This window comes from Lepidochelys olivacea (genome assembly GCF_965140295.1).
Source record: "Lepidochelys olivacea isolate rLepOli2 genome assembly, chromosome: 3".
Taxonomy (NCBI): domain Eukaryota; kingdom Metazoa; phylum Chordata; order Testudines; family Cheloniidae; genus Lepidochelys; species Lepidochelys olivacea.
This window is the reverse complement of record NC_140413.1, coordinates 140,835,479-140,860,854: the sequence shown is the minus strand read 5'-3', so window position 1 is coordinate 140,860,854 and position 25,376 is coordinate 140,835,479. Positions and strand designations below refer to the sequence as shown.

General features: G+C 39.9%; 1 protein-coding gene across 5 annotated transcripts in view; it reads right to left on the bottom strand.

The window, feature by feature from the left end:
* SDCCAG8 (SHH signaling and ciliogenesis regulator SDCCAG8) overlaps window positions 1-25,376 on the bottom strand; it is a 154,854-nt gene that overhangs the window by 106,927 nt on the left and 22,551 nt on the right. For all 5 annotated transcript variants that reach the window (XM_084622214.1, XM_084622215.1, XM_084622218.1 and 2 more), the window contains 6 exons: window positions 22,599-22,663; window positions 20,085-20,273; window positions 17,146-17,284; window positions 10,811-10,963; window positions 4,317-4,451; window positions 1,023-1,139 (listed from right to left, as the gene is read on the bottom strand). In XM_084622214.1, the coding sequence (XP_084478340.1) occupies window positions 1,023-1,139; window positions 4,317-4,451; window positions 10,811-10,963; window positions 17,146-17,284; window positions 20,085-20,273; window positions 22,599-22,663 (798 nt within the window). The remainder of the gene's footprint in view (window positions 1-1,022; window positions 1,140-4,316; window positions 4,452-10,810; window positions 10,964-17,145; window positions 17,285-20,084; window positions 20,274-22,598; window positions 22,664-25,376) is intronic.

The following is a 25,376-nucleotide window of genomic DNA, read 5'->3' as shown; positions in this document are numbered from 1 at the left end:
TTAAGATACATCTTTTAAAAGTTAATGGCTACAAATTTTCTATGGCTACCCATCAAGATTTTGTAGTGCTAGTAAATAAAATATCTTTTCAATTCATAACACTATGTTTTTCCTGCATATATTCCTTGCAGATGAACTGATTTGTTCACACGATGAAAAGGGAAAGAAAAGTTTTAAAAATGTTGGATAAACAGCTGTACATAGTATTTAAAATTTAAACACACTGAAATACAACGTACGTAAACACTTTTCTGTGTACTCAGAACATACTGCCAGTCTCTAGTCATGTATACGTCATATTTCATGAAACAAGAATAGGAAGTTTGAACACTGGAAATGTAAATGGTGAGTCACATTGAAAAGAGGGGGATTTCAAAAAAAATGCAACATAATATCGGTTTGAACTATTAGTGAAGTAAGCTGCAGTACACCCTAATATTAATATTTGCTAATAAGGGATGTCTTCTCAGTCTACCTGCAAGGCATACACTGTTTTTTTAAGTAGTACAAACTCATCTTTAAATTACCAACAATTAATTCCTAGTGGCATATTTGCATAAATCTGTTTCTTACTTTGAAACTTTTCAATGAATCACAAAAATCAATTGAACTTGAATCTTTAAAGAAATTGGTAATGAAATGATACACTTTGCCTTATATACTTCAAACTTTATCCTTGTTTATGTTTTGTCTTGCTTTGTATGCATACCCATTTTATATGTTTATGAGTGAGATGTATAACCATATGTATATAGTACATAGGCTCAATATGTATAAAATCTATCATATGTGTTCATACACTGTATATGAAGACTATGATGAGTATTATGTAATACTGCAACTTTTTAGGGTTGAAAACAAGGATAAGGCAGGCAAGAGGCATTTCTTTAATAGTAATAGCTGGCTGTTTGCCATTAGTTTAGAATCCACATAACAGTAATAAATGACCAGTATCAGAAAAATGAATCATTCCAACTTCAGAAATAACCCTACTGCAAAGTTATGGCAGTATCATTTCTTACCTGGTCCTTAATTTCAAGCTCCCTTACAGTTTTTGTTCTGTACTCTCTGTGCTTCTTTTCTGCCTCATCCTTCTTGATTTTGGTTTGATTCAACTGAAAACGCATTTCTCCACACACCTGTTAGATTACACAGACAACATGATCTGTAGCTTGTGGAACCCACAGTGTAATGTTCGGTAGTTAGATCTTTTGGTGCCCCCTAGAGATCGTTTGAATCTAGCACATTTTTATTTACAGATATTTTAAGACTACATACGGTAAATGTTTTTTATATAAAAAGGTGGATCTGGAATCCTTGTATTGTCATTAACTTTGAAATATGCAGTGCCGGCTAGATTCAATTATATTTGGATCAAGATTTTGTAAAATACTTACGCTGTCAATATATGTGCTACTAAATACATTTAAACTACAGTTGCTATTTATTAAATTTTCTTCCATTCTCTTTTTAAAATCCAAAGATATTCTAGGATCACACTTTCAAATGCTAAAATTAAGGGATGTGTTCAGGCACATGATTTCCTGTTTTGCCATTTTTTTTCTCCAGGTAGGAATGAAAATCTTGAGATTGCACTGTAATTATTTTCAGAGTTCTATTGAAACACTATATTCTCATTAATAGATTGAACATAAATTCCTTAACAGCAACAACTTATTCAAATGTGTACATGGACACTGAAAAAGCCAAAAAAGCACCCAAAGGACTTATTTTGGGTGGAGAGACAGCGAGAATTCGTTTTCAGAAAGGTAACTTATATTCCATTCTGGATCCTGACCTCTTCCAGACCAAAACATTTGATGATGTTCTCTGTGTTGTCTCCCACCTCAATCTATCCCAAACTTACAGGGCCAGGGCCAGTGGAAGTGTTTGCTCTTCCCTTCTCTACGTTTTGGGAGCGGGTCTGTCTTCTTCCACATTCACAATCCAGGGGTTTAGTGGGCCCTGTTTGATGTCAAAAAGCAGAGGTTTTGCACAGGATCTCTGCCTCTCCTTCCCCATTTAAGACAATAACCCCCAATTTGTGGGTGACCGTTTCAGGTTAACAATTCAACCTTAAATGCACACTCAAAAATGTTATCCCCCTGGCTCCTTCCAGGGGATTCTACTTACCCTCTCCTAACACTTCAGGGGTGAGAGCTGCCATTCTTTCCCTCTCAATCTACCTTTCTCCTCCTCATTCCCTCTGTAACCCCCTGTGAAAGGGCAATATCAGCAGAACCCTGATCGCTGACATTACTGCAGCTTCAGCTGGAGTCAACTATATACTTTTTGTTAGGTGATTGTGAGTACCTGAGTGGTAATCACTGGGCTAATGAGGTAATTGGAGAGAATAAGTGGAAGGACCAGGAACAGGAAGCAAGAACCTCAAAAGGAGGCTCAGCGGGAAGCTTACAGGGTAAGCCTGGGTTGAGGAGTGAGGTCTGCAGGAAGCCTCCCCTGGCTGTAAGCTTGCAGTACATGGTGTTACTATGTAAGAAAAGAATAAATACACACCTTGGTAAAAGATAACCTGGCATGTGTTTGTGAGTGTGAAACCATACGAACTGACCAGTCACAGTGCAGTTCACCGGGCAGAAACGGAGGCACAGTGTAACACCCACTCACATTTTTCTCTATACTCCCTCCCCCATGCACAGCCTCTTCTTAATTGCTCTCTATATTTTCCCTTCATTCCCCCACAGTCTCTCCTCTTTCACAGTCTCCTTCTGCCACCCAAATTCCCCTACCCATCCTATTCCCGTCTCTTCCCAGTGTTCTGTCTTTTTAAGAAAAAAAAAAAAAAAACAACCCACAATAGAATACAGGAAAATCTAACTTCTGAGGGCCAACTGGCTTCAGTCCTCCTGCAAACAATGAGACAGGATGGTCCTCTTTACAAAAAGCAGCCTCACCTCCTCATTCAAAGAATGTAGTGAAATGGTGGCAATCTTCACCAAATACAGCCTGAGAATTCAGTTCCATTGACAGTAATGGGAAATGGGTTTTTTTCTCTTTTTTTGGGGGGTGGGGGGACTCAAGAATTTAAATGCCAGAGAATGGGAGATGAGAAATTAAAAAAAAAAAAATCTGAAATTTAATACAATGCTAAGAGTTGCCAACTCTGCCTTTCTGCCTCCTCTTTTTCATCAGAAGGGAGACCATAAGACAGGCTTCTTTCTCCATTTCACAGCTGAGGAGGAAAAAAAACTAACTGCATCCCATCCCAATTCTCAATATGCAGCTGACAGCTGAGGAATCAGAGGTGAGGAAAAGCTGACCAGAAGCTCATGCTACAGTGCCCCTTAGTGGCCAACAGAGCAAATTGCTCTAAGAAACTGCAGCTAGCTGCTGAGAAGCCCTCTGGCCTTGGGTTTAGAGGGCAGGCACATATCTCAAATGTCTATTTCAACAGACATCTCTCATTTTAGTACTAAAATCATCTATAGTCTACACAAATTTGGTGTCCCCTCACCTTTATTGCTGAAAACTTTTTACATCAAAATAAAGAATGATGCTGAAGCTACAAGAATTATTTACACTAAAGTAAAATCGATCCTATAGTATTTTATTTTTTCTGCTTGAATTCTTTTTTCCCTGTCTCATTCTGGGACATACAATGCATCCCACATTTGAGCCTGAGAAGACTGAATGGTATGTAGGTGGCTAGGACCACCAAAACAGGGGATTTCAGTTAAACCAGGATAGTATTTATATACAAAACCAATTCAACCTAAACAGCAGAAAGAGGCCTTCTTAAATGCATAAAACTAGCACTAGTATTACGAAGAACAGAAAGTCTACAGAAAAAAAATAGTGTTTTGAATTTTAACCACAAAATAAATTCATGCTACTCTTTACTCATTTTAGCTCTGCAGAGCCAAAACAGCTATGGAAGAGTGAGTTGAATCCTGTTCTATCCCCTGTATCAACAGAATTATTAATTAAATGTTGATTGCATAGTTTTTAAAGTGATTTTGCATGGACCAGAAAAAAAATAAAAGCTCAGATGTGATGTAAGGTTGTAAATGCTATCGGAAAATTTTTGAGAACCCCACAATTAAATATATAACATTAAAATTTATGTATTTTAGACTATTTAACCGCTTAAACTATGTTAAAGAGGAAAGAATACTGGTTCACAACATCATGCACCAGATTTTCATAATACAAGTGTTTTGTTTTCAGAAAGCCAAATTTATCAATACCTTCTTTTCAAATATGTTTTATAGAAAATACACAGTATGAAGCATTTCTCACCATGTGATCTTTCAAACCACGATAACAAGCAAATACTCATTTGAGATTGTCTCTACCTTATTAACTTCCATCTCCTGAGAGGTAAGTTGGTTTTGGGCTTCCTCTAGCTGGTTAGCTATTGAGTTCTTCTCTCTCGTAATTTTCTCTAAACGAGCCTCCAGTGTCGCCACATTCTGAGACAAAACCATCACCTGCAGAAAGAGAAACACTATAGTGAATTAACCAAAAACCTTATACAGGGCCAAGTTCTGAAATCTTTACTCCTTGAAGGCAATGGGAATTTTGCCCAAGTACGTACTGTGGACCCAATGCTGCATTCCTTCACATCAAAACTTGATTTTAAGGCAATAGGAATTTTGAGTAAGCAAGAAATGCAGGCTTTACTTTAATAAGGGCTGCAGAATGATTAGAACAGCAAAGTTTATTTTGAAGTGATTTAAGTATGCATTTGAAATATTTTCAGTCAGCCAAACTACTCTACAGGACTTCTTAATATGCGTAATGATGTTGGAAGAAACCCTTCTTCGAGAAATGATGCAGATGTGTATTCCACTTAGACGAGTGCGCACCCGGCGCACCAGAGCCACAGAATTTTTCCTACCAGTACCTGTAGAGGAGCAGCGCTCATGCCAATAGCCTCTCCCTTGACTATATGAGGTGCTGCTTTCCCAACCCCCGTCAGTTCCTTCACACCAAATGCCCAGAGACTAGACTCTGATGCAGAGGAGACAGAGGATGGGTCATGGAATATATGTCTGCATCACATCTCTAAGAACCATAGCTACAGTAAGTAACCATTTTTCTTCTTTAAGCAGATGTAGCCATATTTTCCAGTTAGGTGACTCAAGCAGTTTTCCCAGAGGATGGGGCTCACAGCCTATTTAAACAAGGAATGTAAAACCACCTTCCCAAAGTCTGCATCTGCTCTGGATACCGTGGTAATGGAGCAATGGTTTGTAAACTTGTATCGACAACCAAGTGGCAGCCCTGCAAATATCCATTATGCAGATGTCACTTAAGAACACTACTGATTTAGCTTGCACTCTAATAGAATGAGCTTGCACCCAAAGAGGGGCTGTGGCCAAAGTGGTTTTGTATGCAGCTTTGATGTAGGAAGTTACCCACTTACAGATCATCTGAAAGGAGACTGCCCATCCCTTCATATGGGGTTTAGTCCTGTCCAGATAAAAGGCCAGACATTGTCTGATGTTCAATATGTGAAAAAGCTCCTCCTCTGGAGATTAATGTGGCTTAGGGAAAAAACAAAACAAAAAAACTTACAGGCAAGCATACCACCTGGTTTAAATGAAACAGAGATCCCTTTACACACAAATTTCAGTTGCGGCCACAATGTCACAGTCTTTGGAGAACTGTAAGAAGGCTCTGCCAGCAAAGCCTGCAACCCTCACACACTCCTTGCAGATGTTATCGCCATGAGGAATGCAAATTTTTGACATAAGGGAGAGGAAAGGGGCAAGATGCCAGAGGCTCGAATGGAGATCCCTAGATAGCTGCTCTAACAGTGTTAAGGTCCCACAAGGGAACCGGTTCCCGCTCCAGTGGATGGAAACTAAGGATTCCTTTCAAGAATTTCACCACCATGGCAGCGGAAAACACCGATTTTCCATAAATGGATGAAAGGCTAAGATCACCACTAGATGCGTCCTCAAATGAGCTACGCCTAAGGCCCAACGACTGAAGATGCAGTAAATACTTCAAGATACCTAGTATACTGGCTGAACTCCATGGGCCAAAGACCACACTGAAAAATGCTTCCACGTTGCCGAATAGGACATTCTGATAAAGGGCTTTGTAGGACCTGTTGAACAGCTGCTGAACATTGCTCTTCCTCCTTGTTCAATCACGGAGCAGCAATGCTGTGAGATGTAGGGAAGTGAATGCACAATGCAGACTGTGACTGTGAATCTGTGTAAACAGGTTGGGATGGAAAGGAAGGGATATGGGAAGCTGAATTGACAGCATGAGAATGTCAGAAAACCAGCACTACCCTCAGCCATGCTGGGGCAGCAAGGATGAGGCTGGCGCAATCCACTTTCAGTTTGAGGATGAGCTGTGGAATGATTGGGATCGGAGGAAAAGAACACAGGAAAGCTACCTAGTAAATCTGTCCTTTTGGAGACCTTATCCTTAGGAGTGATCTTAAACCTGCCCTGACATCTCTATTGTTCACTGCGGTTACGACTAGGGAATTTGGGGGCAGATGGGAGTAAAAGCCGTCCTACACTGGGACAAAATAGCATTTCTCCATATGCTTTGCAGGTGGTGGTACTGAAGCCAGTGTGGTCTAGGGTGCATTGTTGATAGGGAGGACTACTCTCCCAGGAGCAGACAGCTTTAGGATATGCATTAACTTATGGATGTTCTCCTGAAGAAACTCCACTTAGAATCATAGGATATCAGGTTTGGAAGGGACCTCAGGAGATCATCTAGTCCAACCCCCTGCTCAAAGCAGGGCCAATCCCCAAGTTTTGCCTTAGATCCCTAAATGGCCCCCTCAAGGATTGAACTCACAACCCTGAGTTTAGCAGGCCAATGCTCAAACCACTGAGCTATCCCTCCCCTCCAATTGAATGTCCAGGAAGCAGCCACATTCTGCAAAAGGTCCTGATGGGCCTTAAAATCCTTTGCTATTGGAGCACAGAAAGAGCCACACACTGCTGCATCATCCTGGAATGAAGAGTAGGTGGTTAACTGGACTGGTGGAGCTGAAAGGGGCAGCTCCATGGATTCCGCACAGGGAAGGCTCACTGGTACCTGAACCTGCAGTGGGTCAACAGCTCCCACCACTGATCTGCCCGGTGACCTCACCTTAGAGTGAGCTGAGAAGTGCAACCTCTGTGATTGAGAAGTGTCTCACAGATTCCATGGAGGTCACTGATAAGGATAGGGCATTGGTGGCCAGGGGCCCCACTCGTGACTGTGAGATGAATGCCAATCTCCATAAATACTCCCCGATGTGAGTCGTGTGATAGAGAGCAGGGGAAGGAAGATCCCAACCTCAATACTGAGGAGCTTTGGGATTCTGGGGATAAAGGTAGAGCCACTCCTGAGGAGCAAGTAACCAGTCTGACTCATCCATCACCCAGAATGAGCCAGGGACCAGCACCGATGGTAAAAGTGGTACTGTTGGCACCAAATACACTGGTGCTGGAAGCAGCGTCAACCCCAAAGTCATCAGGGTTGCTGAAGCAGCAGATGGTGCTGAATTTGAGCTGCCACAGTGACATTCTTTCCTGGATGTCTGGCTGGTGGGTCTTGCCCACATGCTCAGGGTCTAACTGACTGCAGTATTTGGAGTCAGAAAGACATTTTCCCCCGAGTCACATTGGCAAAGACCCTGAAGGTTTTTCGCCTACCTCTGCAGCATGGGGCACTGGTCACTTGCAGGTTTAAATTAGTATAAATGATGAATTCTCTAACTCAAAAAGTCTTTAAATCATGATTTGAGGACTTCAGTAACTCAGCCACAGGTTATGGGTCTATTACAGGAGTGGCTGGGTGAGGTTCTGTTGCCTGAAATATGCAGGTCAGATTAGATGATCAAGATGGTCCCTTCTGGCCTTGAAGTCCATGAGTCTATTGGTAGTGCTGACTGCAACAGTGCCAAGGAGTTTCCCTGGGGCAAGGTCCCTTGCACTGAGCCCAGTACAAGTCTTGCTCTGCAAACCATGGAAGGGGAACATCAGAGTGTAGTGCCAATGGACCTAAGGCTTCAGCGGCCCATTCACCCAATGGGGCTGTAAATGATGCAGCCCTGGCAAAGTCCTGGACCAAAGGAGATATAGGGATGGAACGGCAGAGATGGTCTGTAGCCACCTGGCATGCCACTGATAGAAATAAGTCAATGCTGGCATCACCCTCATCAGTACCAGACTCAACGAACACCGTGGGGCCAGAACCAGAGTCGACGGCACAGGGTCTCTAACCTCCCTACTCAGTACTGGGTAATGGTTAAAGGCACCCCCATGAACCCTGTGCCAGTCCAAGGTCTTCCTGGGGTAGGGGGAAGAGTACCCACAAGACCTAGAAAGGTCTTGATTGGTCTTGTGTGACCTTTTTCTCAGCACACTAGACGGGGGATGTTCTTCCATCTCTTTGGAGAGGTGCACACTCCGGAGTGCAAAGCAGCAGCACTCTAGGAACCTGAGGGGAACCTGCAATCCAATGGAGGGCCTCGGTGCTATAGGAGGCCTCATGGCCTATTCAAGCAGGTGCTGCTTTAGGCAAGGGTCCCTAGCCACCCGAGTCCATTTCACGAACAATCTACAGATTGAACACTGTTCCTCGACATGGGCCTCACTCAAGCACAACAAGCATTGCATGCGGGAATTGTTGTTGGGGATTGTTCCCCTCACATGACAGACAATATTTAAACCCCTGTGAGGTTAATACAACTAACATTAATCTAACTAATACTAAGTGTACTAACTAACTACACACAACAAGAAAAAACAACAACACTAAACTAGTGAGAGTTTGTGAGGTTAAGATTACCCAGTTCTCCAACTCCAGCCATGGGCAGTCACAAGGAACTGAGGGGGCTCAGGATGGCACTGCCTCATGTAGTAAGGGGAGGGTCTATGGCCACGAGGCACAATGCCACCCCTGTATGATACTTCTAGGCAAAATTCACCAGCTCTAATGCGCAGGGCATGCACACACCTAAGTGGAATACACAGCTGCATCTACTCAAAGCAGCAGCAACAGGTTCTCTATTCCTGCAGCCTAGATAACATCTACTTACCTATCACTTAGACTCTGATTTTGACCAACTGGTAGCAAGGGGAACCATCTTATGCCCAAGAGAGAAACAGTTACAGAAACTTACCCTGTCACTATAGATATACTCAAATTTTATTTCTAAACTGAGGCAAAAATCTCACCCCTGTAGCTCAAAGCAGATGCAGTGTAGCAGTAAACAAAAGCCAACTCAGTATGTTCAAAAATTACAATTTCATTTTTTCAAACAATATAGTTGAATTAATATTTTGCTGAATGATAAAAAACATTGTAACAATAAAACAAAGCTGTTTGCCCTTGAGCTGTTTAGCCCTGAAGCTGCCTAATGTAAGTGGAAATAATAGGGCCTGACAGTTCTAGGTTAACGTTATAGGAAGTCAAAAGCTGGACCTAGAAGGTTATGTATTCACAACTACACTTCAGCCATTATATATCCACCTGATTTATGGACTCATGCCAGATTGTTCCTCTAACAAATCACTTGTTAGGGAAGTAATACAACAAATTCAAGAGAAGATCAATTTAATGCATAGTACAAATAAGGTATTTTCCTGGTACTTAATTTCAGTTATCACTAGTACAAATGTATAATAATTTTTGTACCAGACTCAAGACTAAAGACACCCAGCAACTAACGCTAATGCTAATTACCAACTATAAAATCACAGTATTATTATAATATATTTGTGAAGTGCCATGCTTGCCTAAAACAAGATATTAAGACGACTGCAAGTCCTCGGAGCAGGAATCAGTTAAATAAGACAACACACAGTGCCACGAGAAGCTAAGTTTCAGTAACAGTGAAAATTACAAAGTTCTTGTTTATAAGGCAATTTTTATGCTGGAATGCATACAGTGCTGATGAGGGGAGGAAACGGGGAACAATTGTACCAGGGCCCTGAGCTCAGAGAAGCTCCCAAAACATCTGTAACTGGGGTAAAATGGAAGGAGGGGGGGTCCCAAGTGAGATGATATACTGGGACCCCAAATTTCTCTCGACAGTCCTGAGTGTATACTCTGTGGTTCTAAAGTACAGCCATAATTACACAGTGAAATCTAATATGTACTACTTGCAAAAGATAAACCCCTGTCTTAAACAATCATAGATACATAGATATTAAGATCAAAAGGGACCATTATGATCAGCTAGTCTGACCTCCTGCACAATGCAGGCCACAGAATCTCTCACCCACCCACTCCTGCAATAAATCTCTCACCTATGTCTGAGCTTATTGAAGTCCTCAAATCATGGTTTAAAGACTTTAAATCCTGGAGTGCTTACTCTGTTTTCACTCAGTCCCAATTCAGGCAAATTTCTTGTGTACCATCAACAGCTAAATTCCCGTCACCAAAGTTTTAGTCCAGGTAATGGTGTTAGGGGCAACTTGGTTTTCAGATTTTAGGTTGGGCTTGCAGGATTATTGCTGTGAAGACTCAACAGTGTCAGTCTGAGAATCTGGCAGTTGTACTGTTTTCACAACATATGCAAACTGTACTTCTAATAATTCAGTTACATTTCATTTGGTTCGATATTTTTAACCTGATTATTTTTTGGGGGAGGAGAGGGGAAAGTTATTATTCCATAGAGATTAAAATAACCTGTAATGTGCTGTATTGCTTTTTAAGGTCTTGATGCAAAGAAGCGTATGAATATATGCTGAGTCAGAAATAAGTTTGTTTACTGGGTTCACAAATCCATACAGTAGTTTTACTGTATCTAACTTATTGCAATAAAACCACTGCATGTTCCTTAGCCACATATGGATGAAAAAAAAATTACTAGTATTACCGTTGATGCCAAGTCCTCTCTTTCTTTCTTCATTTCTCCTCGCAGGGCTTCTTTTTCACCAGTCCTCTTATCTAGCTGGGCAATTAGCTCCCTTTCAAGGCGATCCTTCTGTCTTTCCATCTCACTTTTCAGCTGTTCACACTGGACTAGAGCCTTTGGAAATAATATATTATGAAATTTAGAATGCATTCCATTATTTAGACTTCGGACAAGAAATAAACATTCCTCTAAAGTGAGGCATTAAGTAGAACAAGCCTGACATTCTAGTCTAATGCTTTCAGAAGAACTAATTGGCTATTAGAACAAAGTTTCATAGCTGTGCACAGATGCCTCTATATGTGTATTGGCATACCAAAAAAAAAAAACAACAACAACAGGATTGACAAAATGAGATTACACACACGATCTTTAAAAGACTACGTGTCCAAGGACAACTTGGTTGTCCAACAAGAAAATAGTCATCTCAATTGTGTTTAGAACCCATAATAAAGTTGATGGGATTTTCCAGAGTAATTTGTGTTTTATAGATGTCTGTCCCTCTCTCAAAAGTCTGTTCCTGATATACCAGTGCTTAAGAATTCTGTGTGCATTTCACCCAAGATTGTCAAGGAAAACTTTCTGCCAATATTTGGTTCCTTGTAGACACCAATAATCTGTAGTTGCATTCCATACTGTACGACGGGACAGTCCATTACAGTGGTCTACTCTCTTCCTATAGTGAAGTATTGGGTACAAAAGGTCAAGTAGAGTCACAGAAGTAATTTGGCAAAGTAAAGGGCTGAAAAGGCTGACATTCAGATTTCTCAAATAAGGAGTAAGGAGGCCATTTATTGTAATTCCAGCTTCAGGATGTATATGCTGATTAAAATTCTGGCTTAACTGACTGAAGAGCAAGTCGTAAGCAGGCAGCAAGGAACTGTTTCTCTCATCCAAACTGAGCTGTCCAGAGATGATGGACAGCAGGATTTTGCACAGCAAGCACAGACATGATGCTTCAGAGAAGGTACTGTATAAACAAAACCCAATCAGAAAAATCTACATTTTGTGATTAAGTCCTTCCAGCAATGGAGTAAGAAAAGATTATTTTAAATTGGTCTCATTTATTCATAGATTGGTCCTCTTTCAGCTAAATTAAGATATTCAAGGCACCCTGAAAAAGCATTTTGGCTTTGATTAAACTAGGTCTTGTTTCACTAACATTCTTTCTTCAGCTTTTTTATATCCTACTTCAAGGAATCTAGAAGCCCTAAATGGATTTTATTTCCTTTGCCTTTTAAATTAGATTTTCAAAGGAGTTTATGAGTAAGAGGGAAAAAAACCCTCCATCCAATATGTTCCCCATGTGCTGGAGGGGGGAGGAAAAACTACACCATTTAATTATCTTTAAAGAGGAGTCGGGCTGAGTCTTCCACACTCCCACTATATCTAATGCGAGACCTCTGGTAGTATCTATCCCACATTTAGAAAACAGTTATCTGAGATTAAATTAATTAATGCTATCACCACCACCACTTTCTATAGAAATCGGAGCCTTGGGCAGCTCTAAATCTCAAGCATCAGTAACTTCTTTCTCTACAGCTTCTTCACCATTTGAGTGAGAGAGACAGGGCCGTAAAAGCAAAATAAAAACAAAGGGACTAAAATATGTTGCAAGAAGAAATTTGTACTTGACAAATCCCCTGCTTCCCTGATTAGTAGCTCACTTCAATTCTATGTTTAAAATCCATCTCTCAGGTTTGCTTTAACATTGAAAGATTATCTTTGCCCTGTTAAGAATAAATAAAACTAACAGGGCAAGAGGCCATAAGCAACAGAAATGCTAAATGTTTCCAAAGACTGAGAACCTAACACCTGTGCCTTTCATAAACCGGACATCACTGACAGTTATCTTAATAGTTTTGGCCTACAAAGGCAAGTCGCCCACATGAATACTCCCACTGGATTCAATGAGACTTGCCAAAGAAAAAATAGGACTTGGCCCTATGAAAGAAACAGGACTGGGTGGTACAGTACCCAAAATAATTTGCATTCACGTAGCTGGGGGCGGGAAAAAAAAAAAGAGAAAGAAAATGTTTGTTTTTTACATAAAGGGGCAGAAAGCTAGCAGTGTGTACATATGACAGTGGGTATCGGGTTGGGAGTATGGGCCAACCTCTGTAGCAGTACCCATGCTGCTGTCACAGGTAGTTCCCATGCACATGTGGAAGTCCATGCAAGTAGCAGTGAAGACTGCACAGGGAACATACCATGCATTTAGTTACTTTCTTTTCATTAGACCATCATGCACATAATGTGTGGTCAGATTTCATTACAGTAGAACCTCAGAATTACAAACTGATCTGTCAACCACACACCTCACTTGGAACTGGAAGTATGCAATCAGGCAGCTGCAGAAACAATAACAAAAAAAAATGCAAATACAATACAGTATTGCGTTAAACTACTAAAAAAATAAAAGGAAAGTTTAAAAAAAAAAAAGACTTGACAAGGTAAGGAAACTGTTTCTGTGCCTGTTTCATTAAAACTAAGATGATTAAAAGCAGCATTTTTCTTCTGCATAATACAGCTTTGGAACTTTACTAAGTCAATGTTCAATTGTAAACTTTTGAAAGAACCCTAACATTTTGTTCAGAATTACGACCAATCTCCATTTCCAAGGTGTTCATAAACTCTGAGGTTCCACTGTAGTCTTCTCTCACCTAGATCTCTACTGATTTGCCTTATAAGGTTCATATCAAAATCAGGGCTGTCAAGCGATTAAAAAAATGAATCATGATTAATCGCACTAAAACAATAATAAAATACCATTTATTTCAACATTTTTGGATGTTTTCTACATTTTCAAATACAGCACAGAATACAAAGTGTAGCGCTCACTTTATATTTATATATATGCATTGTAAAAAACCAAAATAGTATTTTTCAATTCACCTAAGTACTGTAGTGCAATCTCTATCATGAAAGTTGAACTTACAAATGTAGAATTATGTACAAAAAACCTGCATTCAAAAATAAAACAATGTAAAATTTTAGAGCCTGCAAGTCCACTCAGTCCTACTTCTTGTTAAGCCAATCGCTCAGACAAACAAGTTTGTTTATATTGGAAGGAGATAACGTTACCTGCTTCTTGTTTACAATGTCACCTGAAAGTGAGAACAGGTGTTCTCATGGCACTATTGTAGCCGGCGTCGCAAAATGTTTACATGCCAGATGCACTAAAGATTCTCATATCCCTTGATGCTTCAAGCACCATTCCATGGGACGTGTCCATGCTGATGACGGGTTCTGCTCAATAACAATCCAAAGCAGTGCAGACCAATGTATGATCATTTTCATTATCTGAGTCAGATGTCACCAGCAGAAGGTTGATTTTCTTCAGGTTCTGTAGTTTCCGCATCAGAGTGTTGCTCTTTATGACATCTGAAAACATGCTCCACACCTCGTCCCCCTCAGATTTTGGAAGGCACTTCAGATTCTTAAATCACTTGGGTCGAGTGCTGTAGCTATCTTTAGAAATCTCACATGGGTATCTTCTTTGTGTTTTCTCAGATCTGCAGTGAAAGTGTTCTTAAAATGAACAAGATGGGCTGGGTCATCATCCGAGACCGCTATAACATGAAATATATGGCAGAATGTAAGTAAAACAGAGTAGGGGACATACAATTCTCTCCCCGAGTTCAGTCACAAATTTAATGAATGCATTATTTTTTTTTAAATGAGCGTCATAATCATAGAAGCATGTCCTCTGGAATGGTGGCCGAAGCATGAAGGGGCATACAAATGTTTAGCATATCTGGCACAAATACCTTGCAATGCCAGCTACAGAAGTGCCATGCAAATGCCTGTTCTCACTTTCTGGTGACATCGTAATTAAGAAGAGGGCAGCATTATCTCCTGTAAATGTAAACAAACTTGTTTGTCTTAGTGATTGGCTGAACAAGAAGTATGACCAAGTGGACTTGTAGGCTCTGAAGTTTTATGTTGCTTTGTTTCTAAGTCCAGTTATGTAACAAAAAGAAATCTACATTTGTAAGTTGCACTTTCGCAACAAAGAAATTGCTTGTACTTGTATGGGTAGAATTGAAAAACACTATTTCTTTTATCATTTTTACAGTGAAAATATTTATAATCAAAAATATACACTGATTTCAATTACAACACAGAATATATATGAAAATGTAGAAAAAACATCTAAAATATGTAATAAATTTCTATTTGTATTCTATTGTTTAATAGTGTGATTAAAACTGACTAATTTTTTTCATCCCACTTAATTTTTAAGTTTATCGCATGAGTTAACTGCAATTAATCGACAGCCCTAACCAAAACAGTCCACATTTCTGACCTATGTTAAATTGAATATGATCTGGTAGAGAACATATTCTGTATTTTGATACTAAAATAAAAAGCAAATTTTCAGACAGAAAATAAAGGCAAGGAAAAATTAACTTTTGTCATCTTATATGTGGTTGGAGCAAAAACAATGTTCTGTGCTCTTTGACAGAAGCCGGTCATTAACATACACCAGTGGTTCTCAAACCTATTTGATAAGGCCCCCCTTCTTTGTGCCTGTAGTAGTTCATCCCCCTTCCCCCGCAAGTACATATGCCACCACCCAGCTCTGAAGGCAGAGTGGAGAAGGTGCCCAGCTCTGAAGGCAGAGTGGAGAAGGTGCCCAGCTCTGAAGGCAGCACCATGCCAGGAGGAGCACAGAAGGGTGGCAACATGAAAAGTGATATTTGTTAATATCTCTTTTCACAGTGGACTTAGCAGCCCATTTCCACCCTTACTTCTGCCTTGCTGCCGCCACCTCAGGGCTGACAGTTGGAACCCTGCCGCTTCCAGGTGAGGGATTGGGGTGGGGTGGAAGGAGAGCCGGAGCCCTAGCTGCCTCCCGGTGAAGGAGAGGGTGGAAGGAGAGACTACGTGGCGGGGCTCCAGCTGTCTCCTCTATCCCCACCTTCTGGGTGTGCATTTCCCTTCTTCATGAGCATCAGTCTCCTGGGGCTGACAGCCAGAGCTCTTAAAACACAAAGCTCGTGCCTCCCTTGGGAAGCCTGCTCCATAGCTTGAGAACCACAGACATGCAATTGCAACTCTGGGAATAATGTATCACAGATGATATTGTAGATGCACAAATAAGGAAACCAATAATCCATGTAAAATTTTAATTCTGTGAGCAGGGAACAAAACTGATAAACAGTTTAGATCTCTAGTAGGGCATTACACATACTGATGAATGACTGTCACCGATTCCTGCTACACATATATTAACAATTTTGAAAATCTGATACTAAGGTATTTAGGCACCTAAAGATGCAGATACACACCTAGTGGAATTTTCAAAAGCACCTTGGTGCCTAACTCCATCTTCAGGCATGTAGATACCTTTGGAAGTCTGGCTCCTGGTTACTAACAGTTAATGAGGGCTTTATTTCTTTCAACTTCTCTAGTGATTCAGTATGTGTGGTATTTCCCTCTCCCATCATCATTTCCCACTATTAACTCTGAAACTAGTTTTATGGTAATATTCTTTTTAAAGAACACATGCACTTTTATAGTGTCCCATAAATAATACCAGCAACTGATGCCCAGAGGGAGCATTATGTTAATCTTGTCCTTTCTTAATTAAAATATTCTGATTTAGTAGTAATTCTCTAATTACACAGTAGATGGCACTACATATCAAGATAATTTAATCTACATCAATTGAAGCTGACACCTATATAAAGTAATTAGTTTTAACCTAAGCACTAGATTAAACATTTGATTTTACCATAATAATTTTACAGTGCCCAAACACATACATCACTTTTATATATCATTTTACATCTTCACACACTTATGTGCATTTTAAAACAATTAATGCCCAGACTCAAAGATCTCAGAACCTGGGGTCCAGACCAAACATTTATGCTGCAATTTTTAGTCCCGCAGCCCGATCTCCATGAGCCCAAGTCAGCTGACCCAGGCCAATCGCAGAAATGTTATTACAGTGTAGACATACTCAGAGAGATTAAGTTATTTGCCTGAGGCCACAATGCATATCAGTCTAAGAACCTGAATTAGAACTCAAAAAGTCAAGTTCTGTAGTCGGATCATTAAGAATGTTTCCTCTCCAGGATCATGCTATTTCTCTTAAACGGTCTTATGAAGACCATCATCATATCAAACGCTTTAAATGAGCCTTTACTTCAAGACAGCTACATGATTTGGGTATGAAATAGTGTTTTACAGCCTAGGGGCCTTATTGTCTTGATGTGGAAACAAATCTAATTAACATTTAAGACAGTTAAGAATACTGAAGAACTATACCATCGTCTTACTAAATTTACCTTCATTTTTTCTAAATTGGCTTCTTCTGTCATTTGCACAGCTTGTTTCACTTGTTCATAAGCACTAGATTCCCTTTGTTGCATCTCACTCAGGTTCCTTCTTACTGAAACAAGTGCACCCATTAAGTCATCTCTTTCTCTGCATGAACAAAAAAAAAAAAAAAAATACAGAGACAAGAAACATAAAACATTAATGGACTGAAAAAAGCAGCATCATAAGTAAAGTAAGACAAAAATCTGCATTAATATGTATTAAGTTTTAAAGACAGAGTAGCGCCAGCTCAGCACATACTAAAGCATAATGTGTAGGATGACCTCCTGTCCTTAAAAGCAGTGGGTTGTTAGTGAAGCTGCCAATAATGATGGCAGGGTTCTTGTCAGGAATTTATCCAAGCTAAATAGTACAAGTATGACCTTGTTTTAAAAAAAAAAAAAAAAAAGCAAGGTACAAGGTCAATGACAAGCTTCAGAAAAAACATAGGGCAAGGCAAAATGGGACAATACTGATAATGAATCATTAAGAATACATTTTTCTGCATTATATTTAAAGGAAAACTGCACTGAATCATATTAGTATCACAGATAACTAATATATATCTAAAGCCATTTGTACTCTGCAGCAAATTGGACCTAAATTCTGCTAAAAGATTTCTGGATTCTGTATCTCCATCACTTCTTTATTTAAAGAAAGAAATGTAGGTTATCATCTCCACATTTTCAGTTTTTGATATGCATAAGAGCTTTATATTGCTAATATACAGAAGAAGTCTTAGGTGCAGCTACAGGTTTTGGCAGCTGGCTCTTTTGACACCTCGGAAGGAGGCAGTTTGGATTGTGGAATAATCACAGTAGCAAACACTGATCTTTTCAAAGGTGCCTAAGAGAGTTCGGTGCTCAAAATTTGACTGATTTTTTTCAGTGAGATTTGGGCACTTAGGCTTCCTTTAGTTTCTTAAAATCCTAGCCTAAATATTTCTGCTGAAATATTTCTGCAAAGCAGAGCAACAGTCAATTTTGTTGGACAAGATTTCAATGGAACAACACCGATTTATATCGCCCAAGAATCTGGTCCACAGACTTAAAATTGTCACCTCTAAGTTTCAGATCTAACAACCAATTGAGATGACTGGATCAGCCCACATATCTTGTTTCAAGCTATTCACAAACTCAGGAAGACAACAGTGTATTATTTATACTCTGCTTATGTTTCCCAGATTGATGGAGGGGAGGGGAGGAGATTTTTGTATTTGACTGGTTAACTACCTGAGTTCCTCTTTAAACAAGTATTTTGTGGTATTATAAATTATGTTAGAGTGCCTAGCATTTTGAACAGATTTTTTTTTATTATTTAAACCTAATTAAAGAAAGAGAAACAGTTGCAAATTGTTCTTTTAAAGACCGCCATAAAAATGCTGCCTTCTTTTTACCCATGTGTCAAGGTTCCTCCCCCACTCTGAACTCTAGGGTACAGATGTGGGGACCTGCATGAAAAACCTCCTAAGCTTATCTTTACCAGCTTAGGTCAAAACTTCCCCAAGGTACAAAATATTCCACCCGTTGTCCTTGGACTGGCCGCTACCACCACCAAACTAATACTGGTTACTGGGGAAGAGCTGTTTGGACGCGTCTTTCCCCCCAAAATACTTCCCAAAACCCTGCACCCCACTTCCTGGACAAGGTTTGGTAAAAAGCCTCACCAATTTGCCTAGGTGACTACAGACCCAGACCCTTGGATCTTAAGAACAATGAACAATCCTCCCAACACTTGCACCCCCCTTTTCCTGGGAAATGTTGGATAAAAAGCCTCACCAATTTGCATAGGTGACCACAGACCCAAACCCTTGGATCTGAGAACAATGAAAAAGCATTCAGTGTTTTACAAGAAGACTTTTAATAAAAAATAGAAGTAAATAGAAATAAAGAAATCCCCCCTGTAAAATCAGGATGGTAGATATCTTACAGGGTAATTAGATTCAAAAACATAGAGAACCCCTCTAGGCAAAACCTTAAGTTACAAAAAAGATACACAGACAGAAATAGTTATTCTATTCAGCACAATTCTTTTCTCAGACATTTAAAGAAATCATAATCTAACACATACCTAGCTAGATTACTTACTAAAAGTTCTAAGGCTCCATTCCTGGTCTATCCCTGGCAGAAACCAGCATACAGACAGACACAGACCCTTTGTTTCTCTCCCTCCTCCCAGCTTTTGAAAGTATCTTGTCTCCTCATTGGTCATTTTGGTCAGGTGCCAGCGAGGTTACCTTTAGCTTCTTAACCCTTTACAGGTGAGAGGAGCTTTCCCCTGGCCAGGAGGGATTTCAAAGGGGTTTACCCTTCCCTTTATATTTATGACACCATGTATGGAATTACTTCCTTAAAAGTACACTAGTTGGAGGTGCAGGAAGCAAAATATTAAGTCCTGGACTAGTGACAGGTTAAAAGTACTAACCAGCAAAAAGCAGACCTGCAATATTATTTACACAGACAAGAGAAAATGCACACACTGTTTTTTGTAGCTCAACTTTTCTACAGCTCCCAAAGATTCTTGTAAACAGATCAAAAAGAACTGTTGCATGGAGTATTAAAACAACACCTGAAGGAAACCTATCTGCAGGTACTGTACATCATAGTTAGAAAACACCATTGAAATCTTGTTCCCATTGAAGTCAAAAGGCAGAACTCCTAGGAACTTCTGTAGGGTCAGAATTTGACCCTATATTTGCCACTGATTTTTAAGCAGAACACCCAACAGAATTTTCTTACAGCACTACAATGTGATCACAGAAGAACAAGAAGAAAAAAAACCACCACACAATTTTTGGGAAATACTGTATTATTGTGTTAAATGTTAAAAATAAACCACTATTAAAATTAGCATTCCCTATTAGAAGCAATCAAGCTTTTAATTACAAAGTAAATGTCCATGAACCTACTTTGTTAACCTTTCAATGGTCTGCATGTGGACATTGGAATGAGTCTGAGAAAGAACAGCCTCATGTTGTGCGCATTTCAGACAAAGACCACCAACCCTGTTGGAATTAGTTGTTGCAATAAGTGAATCTTGGTGCTTTAATCTTCCTTTTAGATCTTCACAATTCTTCTCAGATTCAGATAAGTCTTTCCTAGAATTAAGAGATGATGTTGTTATAAGCAATAAATAAATGTTTCTACATTTATTTCAATAACTAGAAAGCTGTTATAACTAGAGGGACAAGGTGCATAGCCCATCAACTGTAAGGACATCCCAATATGCAAAGGGGGACCCAGTCAATCTGTGCGCACTTGCACTGAAGGCCAGCGACTATATGCTAGTCTTTATTCTCCTCTGCGGCGCAGTCACCACCTCCTTGCCTGTGCCTCACCCCTAGAAATTAATCTGCAACAAGTGCCAATACAGGAGAAAGGTGCCATATGATCCCTGGACCTGATGCCACAAGGTGCTGAGCACTCTGACTCTGATCCAGCAAAGCACTTAGGCTCATGCTTAACTTTAAGCATTTGAATTGCCCCATAGAATTCAATGCAACTACTCATATACATACAGTTAAGCAAATGTTTGCGTGCTTTGCTGAAGCAGGGTCAGTGTCCTCAGCACCTTGCAAGATCAAGTCCCCAGTGAGAATCATCATTAAGCAGGTGGCTGCATTCTCCACTGGCTGAAGCTTTCAAAGAATTTGAAAACAGATTTATCTTTGACTCTGGTGTTTGTGCATGTTTTGCACTTCAAGATCATTCACTGTACTAGCTCAACTAGCTGTTACGTTTACTATTCAGTCATCATTTAAGATGGAGAATATGGGGATTAGTACAAGAATTGTAAGGTGAACAAGGAACTGGCTAAAGTGGAAATGACAAAGGGTTGTGCTGAAAAGGAGAACTACTGAGCTGGACGAATGTTACTAGTGTAGTTCCCTCAAGGATCGGTCTTGGGACTGATCTGATTCAATATTTTCGATTAATGACCTTGGCACAGAAAGGAGTGTACTAATTAAATTTGCTGATTACGCAAAGTTGGGAGGCATCGTCAATATAGAGGAGGATCAGAATACTATACAGGAAGAATTGGTTGCATACTACTAGTACTCCTGGAGGAGGAGTAATAGAATGTGGTGAAATTTAATAGTACTGTACTAAGGTCATGCACTTAATGACTAATAAGCATTTCTGCTATAAGCTGGGGGGCTCTGCTATAAGCTGGGGGGCTCATCGTTTGGAAACAACAGAGGAGAAGACAGACCTGGGGATGTATTAGTCGATCACAGGATGATTAGGAGCCACTAATGTGATTCAGTCATGAAAAAAAAAAAAAAAAAAAATCTGATCCTAGGATGTATTAGGTGAGTTATTTCCAGTAGAGGTAGAGAAGTATTAATGCCATTGTACAAGGCACTGATACGAACTCATCTGGAATACTGTATACAATTCTGGTCACCCATCTTCACGAAAGATTCATTCAAACTGGAGCAGAGGCAGATAAGGACTACCAGGATGATCAGGGAAATGAAGGACCTATGTGATGAAAGGAACTGGAAGAGCTTTATTTGTTTAGCCTAGCAAAAAGAAGGCTGACAGTAGATAGGATTATTCTCTATAAATACATTGGGGGGGTAACCAACAAGGAGAGATAAGAGCTGTTTAAGCTAAAAGACAATGGTGTGAAACAAAAAGTGGGTATAAACTGGCCATTAGAGGACGATTTCTGACCATCAGAAGTGTGAGGTTCTTGAACAGCCCCCCACAACAGCAGTAGCGGGGCAAACACCCTAACTAGTTCTAAGATAGGTAGCCCCGTTCATAAATTTATCAAGCTGTTCTATAGCAGGTGCCTGGACTTAATGACTGAGAAGGTCCCTTTCCTATGTCCTACATTCAGGTTTCCAGCATTGCAGGGTGTATATTTAAATTTAGCCTCTTTACCAGTAAGACACTTTCTAAAGAGACCACATTTTAATTCTGTGGATTAAGTTAATTGACACAATCCATTTAAGATCTGAAACTTGTGGCATAAGATTTCTATTATGGGATAGCCCTATCGAATTTAATAGAAAATGTATAACTTTTCTACACATTTATTTTTATTTTTTTTATCAGCTTACAAAATTTGAACAGAGTTTTATTTCTTCAAGAGAACTATGCTACAAAAGCCAGAAAGTCTAAAGAAAGGATCCTATTCTCTAGTAAATCTCTATATGATTTTTTAATATTGGCTTTATCCTTATTAAATTTGACAAATCTTTTCCATAAGTGTCATGTAATTAACTTGTTTTAAAATCGTGTTTTTAATTATATTTCAGAAAGAACTGTTTATATTAGAAAATGTAAATGTTTAATTGTCACATGTGCCTGATTACTTTTTTAAATTTCATTTTCAACAAGAGTGCAAACCATTGAAAACACTTGTGTTATTTACAAATTATTTAAAGAAAAAAATGGCCATTTCAATTTACCTTAGAGACCGTACTTGAGCTTCAAGTGTATCAGTCCTTTCTTGATAAAGAAGTTTTAGTTTCTCCTTTAAAAAAAGATGAAAGAAAACGGTATGAGTCTTCCTCTTTCCTCACAATTATCTCCTCTTAGCGCTTTATAGATAAATCCAAAAATTTGCTATATTCACTAATTGCCCCTGAAGATCAAAAATTTTCAACCCAAACCATTGGTTTCAGAACTAACTTTCCTTACTCTTTGTCATAAATATAAAGGGAAGGGTAAACCCCTTTAAAATCCCTCCTGGCCAGAGGAAAAATCCTCTCACCTGTAAAGGGTTAAGAAGCTAAAGGTAACCTCGCTGGCACCTGACCAAAATGACCAATGAGGAGACAAGATACTTTCAAAAGCTGGGAGGAGGGAGAAAAAACAAAGGGTCTGTGTCTGTCTGTGTGATGCTTTTGCCGGGGACAGAAAAGGAATGGAGTCTTAGAACTTAGTAAGTAATCTAGCTAGGTATGTGTTAGATTATGATTTCTTTAAATGGCTGAGAAAATAGCTGTGCTGAATAGAATGAATATTCCTGTCTGTGTGTCTTTTTTGTAACTTAAGGTTTTGCCTAGAGGGATTCTCTATATTTTGAATCTAATTACCCTGTAAGGTATTCACCATCCTGATTTTACAGAGGTGATTCTTTTTTTTACTTCTATTAAAAAGTCTTCTTGTAAGAAAACTGAAAACGCTTTTTCATTGTTCTAAGATCCAAGGGTTTGGGTCTGTGGTCACCTATGCAAATTGGTGAGGATTTTTACCAAACCTTCCCCAGGAAGTGGGGTGCAAAGGTTGGGAGGATTTTGGGGGGAAAGACGTTTCCAAACTACGTTTTTTCAGGAACCCAGATAAAGTTTGGTGGTGGCAGTGGAAGTCCAAGTCCAAGGGTAAAATAGTCTGTACCTTGGGGAAGTTTTAACCTAAGCCGGTAAAAGTAAGCTTAGGAGGTTTTCATGCAGGTCCCCACATCTGTACCCTAGAGTTCAGAGTGGGGAAGGAATCTTGACACTCTTCTTTTCAAAAAGCTTAGATAATGAACTCTCACACTGATGCTTACTTATTTCTACACATCGAGCCATATCCTAAGCTAGTGTAAATTGCCACAGAGCCATTGATTTCAGTTGAGCTACTATGGTTTATACAGGTTGATGATCTGACCAATCGGGCCTCATAACAGGGTGAGCCACTGTCAAAGTGCCTGTTTGTGGCCTGGGGCAGCAGCCTGCCTTCATTTCCCCTTCTATTCAGGGCCCCGTGAAAACTCCATAATCCACTGGTAATTAAAAACACTCCCCTTCTAGGGTCAATTTTTTTTAGTCCTTCCACACACTAGCCCTCCAGGCCCCAACCCTATTTCAGTGTCTCTCTGACTCAGGAGACTCCGAAGCAGGGTTCAGTTCAAACAGTCCCTTTATTACCTGCAGCACTCATCTCAGGCCAGATACACCTTCCCAGGACTTCTGTCCTGACACTCCCCCCTGTCTTAGCGCCCAATTGAACTGCCTTTCCCCAAGAGTTTGTCCCTTCCTACCTTAGCTCACCATGCCTGGCCTGAGTTAATCACATGTTCTCATCCATTATTACCCACCTGGAAAAGTGACCTGATCTTGTCAAGTTTAGAGCTGAGACCCCATTTTCCCTTAAAGGGGCCAATCACCCTATGACAGGCCTGCCTTTGCTCCCACAGAAGTCAACAGAAATACTCCTAAATAGAGAAGATTTGGGGCCATTATGAAGAACCTGGTAAACTCTCTCATTACCACAACATGAGTTATTCAGTATTTAGTCCTATTGCTTTCTAAAATGCTGAACATGAAAAAGATGTACTTGCAGTGGTTAAATAGCTTCAAATGTCCTAGCAGTGGTTAAACGGCATGGTGATGTGGGGCCATAGCAATCCCTTACACAGAATCTCTCGTTTCTTTCACCATGAATGATCAACCAATACACAAAAATGTCACAAATGGGCAAATAAGAGGAAAGAAAAGAGGCAACTACTATGGAGACTTGAACTGTCACAGGATTTAAGATGCTGGGAGCTTAGATGTCATCACAAAGATTTCTGGCTCTGCAGACAGAGGCATCAATGAAAATAATCTTTTATATATAGTATTTTCTTGTCATAAATGAGTGATTAAGAATAATAATCTTGAAGCACCCAAATCTCCTTTAAAACCACATAGTTCATACACACACAGTTAGGTAGAATGAAGTAAATAGCAGTGACAGCAATACACCACCACCAGTTTAGGTTAGGAAGTGAAAAATACATTGTCAAGTTGAGATGACAGGGTGAGGACTCTCCCAAATGGAGTATCTCCAAGATACTGTGGGTCTTCTGTGCTGCATCTCTGAGAGGCACAACACAGAAATTGCAACCCAAGGGATGGGGATTAAGAAGAGATGAAGCCAATTTAGCACCATCTGGATGTTGGGCTGCTCCGGAGACTGCAGCGACCCACAGTACCAGACGGCTGCCTAAGTTACAGTAGCCAGCTCTCAGCTGCCTACAGCCATCAGTATTGTCTAGAATCTCCACAACGCTGTGTACTGCCGCGCTATACCAGACATGTGCCGTCTACCCCAGCTCCACCTTGACATGCTGAGATTTACACAAAACAGCCTACCTATCACCACTGTCTAAAGGGACAATAAAATTAATTATCTTAGGACACTAAGAACATGCGCTTCAAGGGATAGATATTGACCTCAAAAGACTAGGGGTTCAATCAATCAAATCTCCTCCTCCA